Source organism: Triticum dicoccoides, chromosome 7B (assembly GCF_002162155.2).
Source record: "Triticum dicoccoides isolate Atlit2015 ecotype Zavitan chromosome 7B, WEW_v2.0, whole genome shotgun sequence".
NCBI lineage: Eukaryota > Viridiplantae > Streptophyta > Magnoliopsida > Poales > Poaceae > Triticum > Triticum dicoccoides.
The window spans coordinates 121,482,409-121,490,065 of NC_041393.1; the positions used below are offsets into that span (position 1 = coordinate 121,482,409).

Below are 7,657 nucleotides of genomic sequence, written 5' to 3' on the forward strand. Positions count from 1 at the left end.
CTGATTGGGGATTTCGAGCAAATGTGTCGTGTACTTGGTGGAAGGACCAAGCCCCAAGTTGCGTGTATGATCTGGTAGCCAGCGAGTCTGCTGAGCTTGGTTAAAGTAATGGAATGCATGTTCCAGTTAAAAAAAAAAACGGGTACGTTAGGACGTGCCCTTTGTATTTTCTTTTGAGGGGGCCCTTTGTGCTAGGCTGCTAAAAAGCCCGGCCCGTGAGATGGGCTCTAGCGGACGCGGCAAGTTGGTCCAGGAGCGGCCGGCGACCCACATCGTGGTTCCCTTCTGCCACCTCAAGGCTCCATCCTCCAGCGCCGCCACACCAGGCGCTCGCTTTACCATCCTCCCCCAAGCCCCGGCGCGGCACCCTGTCGGTAGGCTGGTGCTCGTGCGCCGGTCGCGGCTCCTGAGGGCCTCCGACGAGGCGGAGCGGGCGAGAGAGCGCGATGGCGTCGCTGGGGCGGCTCAAGTCCGCCATCTTCGACAGGGAGGAGAGGAAGATGTAAGGATATCTGGCGCGGCAACCGCCCCATCTCGTCGCGTCCCTCTCTTTACCTTCTCCGATTTATTACTCGTCGATTTGGTGCCTTCTATTATTTGATTTTTTTTTCTGCTGGAATCGGCTATAAAAACCCTAGCTTTTTTTTATTCTAAATTCCGTGCTGTTAAGGCTGTTAACGAGAAATGCTCACATGGTTTAGTACTTTTAATTATTTGATGATACAATCCTCACATGGTTTAGTACTTTTAATTCTCGAGGATACACAACTAATCTCCCTGCAGAAGTAATGCTGTGTTTTACAATGTTCTGCACGGTTTGCTACTTCTTTTTATCCTGGTGATATGCAAAATAATTGTGTCCGTGAACTTTAATTTACTTCTTGGCCCATAATTGCCTTGTACTCCCTCTGTTCCTAAATATAAGACCTTTTAGAGATTCCACTATGGAGTACATACGGATGTATGTAGTCATATTCTAGAGTGTAGATTCATTCATTTTGCTCCGTATGTAGTACATCCGGATGTATGTAGTCATATTCTAGAGTGTAGATTCATTCATTTTGCTCTGTATGTAGTCTATATAGTGAAAAGGTCTTATATTATGTAACGGAGGTAGTACAAGTTAGAGTAGCCTAGTGTGCTAATCGAAGGCAATGGTTTTTGGCCGTTGAGTCTATCTTTTCGTTAGTTTGCTTGTGGTTCATAGGCTGCTCTGGATGTTGGATTGATGGATGCAGGCAGTACCAGTCGCACATCCAGGGGCTCAACGCATACGATCGCCATAAGAAGTTCATGAAGGATTACGGTATGATCTGTTGCTGCTGCTGTTTCCTGCAAAAGCATGCTGTTATTATCTTTGCCCCATTTTTTCTGATTGACTCTGGATTTATGTTGGTTATGGTTGACAAAAAAGGGTTTTGAATAAGATAGCATGGTAACGAAATCACGGGTTACGTAAACCAAATTATACTTGGTGGTGGGGGTTCAAAGAACAGGCAAGATTTGTAAATTGCAAGTCCACTAAAAACTTGCATTTCCGATGTAACTACACATACAAAATTGACCCTGCAAACTTCTTGTGCTTGTGTTATTACTAATTAGTTCAAGTGCTGACCTATGTATGGAATTCAGCATCCAACACACCACAACTACTATATATGCTTCTGGCTTTGTAATTGATCACAACCATTCATTGTGCTGGTGATCCTGCTTTAGAGTAGCTTTAAGTCTAATATATTTGTACCTTGTCTCAATGGTGAAACGGAAACTGGGGCACTGGCATATAACGAGTCATTTATTTGCTTAGTCTTGGTTTCCAAAAGGAACTGGATGTTGAACAGTCCCCTCTACTTAAGGAATAATTGGGGGCTACCTTCATCCATACATGGATTTTGTATTTCTATGTGTAACTTGTCACCTAGCTTAATACAGACAACATTCTAACATGGATTTTTAATATGGGATTTATATCTTTTGCCCAATGTCAACCATAGACAGGTCACATAACGACTCCCCCTTTTTGCTGATTGCTTCTGGAATTGTGTTGGTTCAGGTATTTATTTGTGGTTGAGCAAAATGGTTTGGGAATAAAATGGCATGGTAATGAATCATGAGTTAGGCAAGCCAAATTATAATTGTTAGCAATAATAGTGTTCAAAACAGTGGACACGTGTAAGTTGTAACTTTCAAGTATGCAAAAAACAGTTGCAGTTCTGCTGTAACTCCACATACAAACATAGCCATCGATTCTCCAAAATTTGTCCTGCAGCCTTCCCGTGCTCCTGTTATTTCTAGTTATCTCAAATGCTGAATTCTGTGTAGACGTGAGCAACCATCACACTAGAATCTGGTTACCTGTGTAGGCTTCTGCCATTGTAGTTGATTACATTCATTCAGTATGCTGGTGAGCCTGCTTTAGTAGTACCTTTAATTGTGATATATTGTTACCTTGTCCCGATGTAAAGTGTGGATAGATGATTGAGTTGCCCTTTCATAGTGAAATGGAAACTGGGGCAATTGGCATATAATGAGCTATTTATTTGCTCAGCCTTGGTTTCCCAAAGAAACTGAATGATGAACAGTCCCCTCTACTTAAGGAATAATTGGGGGCTACCTTCATCCATACATGGATCGTGTATTTCTACTATAACTTGTTACCTAGCTTAATATAGATAACATTGTAATATGCATTTTTAACATAGGATTATGTCCTGGTCTCCAATATATTGATAACCAGTCCTGTGCAATGGTGCATTTTTTTTTGCCAAATGTCAACACATAGATAGATCATCGCTTCATTGCCAAACTTTTTTTTAATGCATCCCAATCTCACAAAATAGTGGAATGAAAGAATAGACCCCTTCGTTGTAGAAAGAATTGGAGATCAGACACTCAACCTTACAGTTCTTTTAACCTTAGCGTACATGATATCCATCATTCATTTTCTGTGTGCCACTGATATATGTCTTTACCTTTCAACAGTTCAGTTTTATGGCCATCAGAAAAATGTGGATAACAGTCTGCCCATCAAAACTGATAAAGATACATTGAGAGAAGGATACAGGTCTGAACCACATCCTATTAACATATGCCTGTGGTTTTAGGAAACTCATAATTTCATAAATGCCTCACTTTTCTTCTTCTATCATTTGAAAGGTTCATTCTTTCAGAGGAAGATGACATGGATTCAACTTGGGAGAAGAGGCTGGTCAAACGTTACTATGACAAGCTTTTTAAAGAGTATCCATTTTTAGTATATTTTATATTGCATTGTTCTTTCTACGAGGACATGTCAGTACATGGCATATTTTTCAGATAATTTTGTGAAATAACAAGTTCATGTATGCTGATGCTAATGTCATTACATATAGTTGTTTAATAGTTTGGTAATGTAAATAGGCATAAGGCATGTGAATGTATCTTAAACCTGTAAAGGGCATATATCTCTTGCTGTCCTCTGTATTGGTTTGATCTTCTGCATGAAGACTTAAGTGCTTCATGGTTTCACCTCAATGCCTCATGAACTTGTGCTTTCTCTCAGCCAGTATTGATCATTGCTTGTATAAATGGGAGCTGTATTTGATATATGTGCTGTTATTTGTAATTTTGTAAGATTTAACTATAATGTACTTAGGGTCCTTAACTTGAGGCAGGTATTGCATTGCTGACATGACCCAGTATAAAAAATGCAAGGTATGGTGTCAATGAATACTGTTTCTTGATGTAAACATGTAGTTTCTCCTTTAGTCTTGAATCATATACAAAAGGAAGAATGCATGGCATGACTTTTTGAGGGACATCTAAAGGCAACAATAGGTGTCCTTCCAATTGTGATACTCTTGTGACCTTGATGAATTCATATTTCATAAAATTAATGCACATCGGGAATAACTAGAAAATTGTTTTTTTGGTTGTGAATCTGCATCAATATGCATATTGCAAGAACCATTTTGCCAACCTGCCCATTTTTCATATTATGTTCTGGCAGGCATGCACCCTTGTAACACAGAAGCGAACAACTATTAACGATATGGCAGTCGTGCATTTTCAGTGGCAGGATGATGAATGGATGCCCAACCAGTTTTTTTTCCTTCTAAAATCATCTGTAGTTTTGGATATGAATCCCATCTTACAAGGGTATATTCTCCTGCAGATTGGATTGAGATGGAGAACAGAAAAGGAAGTGATATCTGGCAAAGGTATTCTTAAGCAATCCTGTCTATTAATTTCCATCTAAAATCATTTTTCTGAAAAGTATGACTGAACTTAAATTGTATCAGTTTTCTGTTGCTAGTAACAGGCCATTCAGATGGAAGTCTAGAACTTAAAAGGGTATTTAAAGAAATTGTAATTAAACGTTACTGAGCTTAAAGCTTTATTTCTTTATACTATTAGGCATACTTTTCTTTTATTTAGCTGTATGTCTGAGTGCAGTTTGGGTGCTTGCACCAAATTACCACCAAACTCAAAAACAAATCATAACTGATTCTCTAGATTTTGGAAGCCATCATTGTAGTTCTCTTTTCTAATTATACTAAGGTGTTAGACAATGCAGAATTTGTTTTTTTTTTCCTGAAAATTGTCTATTCGCTTAAACAGGATCAGACATTTCTTGTTCAGAATCAATACAAAATCTTTAGCAATGGTCAGAATATGCTCTTTTGCAGGGCAATTTATCTGTGGCAGTAGGCATTGTGATGAAAAACATGGGCTAGGTAGTTATGAGGTATGTTCTTGACTAAAATCCTATTGCTCATGCCAAAATGTGTAAAACACAAAACACATTTTATAAAGAACTGTTTCAGCTGTATTTGTAGTACTTACATTTTTCTCTTCATCATTTTCAGGTGAATTTTTCTTATGTTGAGGCAGGGGAGCAGAAACAAGCACTAGTGAAGCTGGTAGCTTGCAAGAGGTTAGTGAATCCACTGTTCCATAATAGGATTTGTTTGAACCAGATTTGGCACTGCTCTTTCTTACCATGATAGTTATATTTCTTTAACTTTCCCTTGGATCACTGAATCTTGCTTTGTCTTTTGTGCTTTCATTTTGTTCAAGCAAGTGCCCAATTTATTATTTAGCCTGATTGTAGTACATTATGAAAGATGTGCAGAAAAGCTTGCTTATAAGAGGCTGAAGGAGAAAGAGAAAGAGAAGGAGGGGGATCCCTACGGTGAAAAGGAAATTAAGTTGAAAGACAGGGACAAGAGAAAGAGGTATCTTAAGTTCTTGTTCTTGTCCAACCCCATTATTTTTCTTACACTACATTCTTTGACTCTGTTCAAACTGCAGAGAACATGAAGAAAGTGATGACACCTCTGAGGATGAGGCCAAGAAAGATCGAAGAAAGAAAAAAGGTATAGCTGATTGGATACGCCTTTTATATTGGTCATGTACTTTGTTGGGTTGGGGGGCAGGGGTCTAATGCTTAGTTAATGGCTTGCTTGGCTACTGTACTCCTCAGGCGGCCAAATCTCAAACAGGGTTTTTATAACATCCCTGTGGCCTATTGGCACCATCCTTTTTCCTGAAATCCGAACAACACTTTCAAGATATTTGGCACCTAAATGTTGAGTTCACTTGACTCAGGTTAGCTACTTAGCTGTGTGTGTGGTTTCCACCTGGAAATGGGCCGAGGTCACGGCTGATCTCAGACCTTGCAATTAAGGCCTATTTGGAACACAGATCTTGTGTTTATTCATGTACGCAAATGTCATGGCTCTGCGCTCAGTAGAACATATGCCTGCATTGGGCTCACCAGAACCTGTGACAGCCTTGGGCCTTGTCGATTATTCTGTGCTCATGCATGCATCTTGCTTTCGCTTGTTGGGGATTTAGGGATGCCATAGATTCCAGTGGCATGAAACTTACTCTTGCAAAAATGCTGCAGATCGGAAGGGAGCTTCTTCAAGGAGTTCAGGAAACAACGGTGAAGGTTTTGAAGAGTTCCTCGAAGGCATGTTCCCATGATCTGGTTATCTTAGTGGCCAGAAAAAGTTCTTCCATGCTCTTTCGGGGAAAAAAAGAGCACGGATCTTGTAACAAAGCCATTAGTAGTGGAGTAGCAAATCGTTGCAAATCCGACCCTTGATGTGCTTTGACTACAAGTCAATGTAGGCGCGCTATCTGTAATTATGTGTGCCCTTGTTTCATTTTCACATCGAGATGCCTGTTACTCTGTTAGTCAAAGAAAAGATGAATGTAACTACTCGTGGGTCTACTTTAGTGTTACACTGAAGGAGTGAAGGACAATTTCAGCAACATTGACTTCTGTATCTATATCAGTGTTCTGGCTGGAGAGGTTCGGTGATGAACTTCTGTATCTATAGCAGCTAGCCTGCCTAGTTTCAAACCCAAAAACAGTGATGAACTTGATATTGCATTTGCATTATACCTCGACAGTTGAAAAAAGGCAAATTGCAGCTTCCAGCTACTTATTTCTTATGAAGCAAAACACACACACACACACACACACACACACACACACACACACACACACACACACAATGTTACAAGCCCAACTCTGTAGAAACAGATGGATGAAAACGTTGGAGATTGTCGCATATGAAGGGAAGAAGCTTCCATCTTGGGTCACAAGAACGGAACCATATCTCAAGATCAAGCTTATTGATTCGAGATGATGTGAAAGAGGATTGCCTCGACTGGGACCGCTGCCATGTCTGGAGATGGTTGAGATAAGTGGAACTGAAACTGTGTGGTGCATCTCGTTCATTGGACAAACTGACTCTCCTGTATGCATAACCTTAGTCCGGGAACAGGCGTAGTGGTCACGGATGTTTACACGTCTTGCAGAATTGGCAATCATCCAATGCCCAAAACTGAGAGCATTGCACATGTAACTCCCATCACTTGACAAATTGATACTCTGGATGAATAACAAGATGTTGTAGACCTCAAAGGAGCCAAGACCTTGCAGCACATATCGATTTGCTTGAGTGAAGAGCTATCAGTAGAAAAACATAATGTAAAATGGACGTATCAGATGTGTCAATGGTGGCCTCAACGGTGAGGTGCTCCTCCAAGATCTGGCGGTCGGCACACATGGCAGACATTGCGATCTCATACGCGCGTGCGGCCGCGATTAGCTTCTCTACTGCCAGATGCTTCTTGAGCTCCTGGCTATATTGTGTGCAAAATGGCTATGGGCGGCGCTTATTTGGAGGATGGGCAGTGATTTAGGTGGAAGTTGTCGCGCCAACGATCGGGGCTTGTGGGATGAAGAAAGATGAGGAGGATGGGGGTTGGGTGTGGATTACCTAACTATATCGACGAGGCCGCGCAGCAGGAAGGAGCGTCGCCGGCGAGGAGGCAGCGCTGCAAGCCACCAGTGAAGTTTTGAACCAGGAAAGGAAGGAGAAAATAGTGGAAATATGGCTTTTGGTCGTGGGGAGGGGGCGGGAAGCTAGATATTTCCGCGGTTGCCAAATTTTTTTGCTCGGTGCAGCAAAAAACTGGCACGCAAGTGTGGTTGACGCGCGGGCAGTGGACTGTAGCCGACGAAGCTTCCGGCGTAAGCCATACATGAGGATGCCCCAAGATATTTTATACTGCATCGCACACGATTCTTATTAATAAACTGTTTGTGGTGTAGTTGAGTTTTTTTCATTCTGATTTGAAAGACAAAATGGGGTTACGG

The 7,657-nt window shown here is 41.1% G+C and overlaps 1 protein-coding gene across 3 annotated transcripts; it reads left to right on the forward strand.

Annotated features, from left to right (window-relative positions):
- The first annotated feature begins 242 nt into the window (after positions 1-242).
- LOC119337550 (protein FRA10AC1-like) lies at positions 243-6,324 on the forward strand. Of its 3 annotated transcripts, none has more exons than XM_037609713.1 (11): positions 243-502; positions 1,239-1,306; positions 2,983-3,064; positions 3,157-3,240; positions 3,654-3,693; positions 3,989-4,199; positions 4,668-4,726; positions 4,848-4,915; positions 5,106-5,216; positions 5,293-5,357; positions 5,891-6,324. In XM_037609713.1, the coding sequence occupies exons 1-11, from the start codon at positions 447-449 to the stop codon at positions 5,968-5,970; spliced, it is 924 nt and encodes a 307-aa protein (XP_037465610.1). In that variant the 5' UTR covers positions 243-446; the 3' UTR covers positions 5,971-6,324. The 3 variants fall into 3 exon arrangements, 2 of the variants coding, with proteins under 2 accessions (XP_037465610.1, XP_037465611.1); XM_037609714.1 differs by having other exon boundaries at positions 4,154-4,199; XR_005163374.1 differs by lacking the exon at positions 5,891-6,324 and having other exon boundaries at positions 5,114-5,216; positions 5,293-5,349.
- Positions 6,325-7,657: the final 1,333 nt, after the last annotated feature.

What these genes read in the sequence shown, in the direction of transcription:
- LOC119337550 (XM_037609713.1), top strand. Translation starts at nt 447, where the DNA reads ATGGCGTCGCTGGGGCGGCTCAAGTCCGCCATCTTCGACAGGGAGGAG. An exon ending in GACAGGGAGGAGAGGAAGAT is followed by an intron (nt 503 to 1,238) that starts GTAAGGATATCT and finishes TGATGGATGCAG; the next exon opens with GCAGTACCAGTCGCACATCC. An exon ending in GGAAGTGATATCTGGCAAAG is followed by an intron (nt 4,200 to 4,667) that starts GTATTCTTAAGC and finishes GCTCTTTTGCAG; the next exon opens with GGCAATTTATCTGTGGCAGT.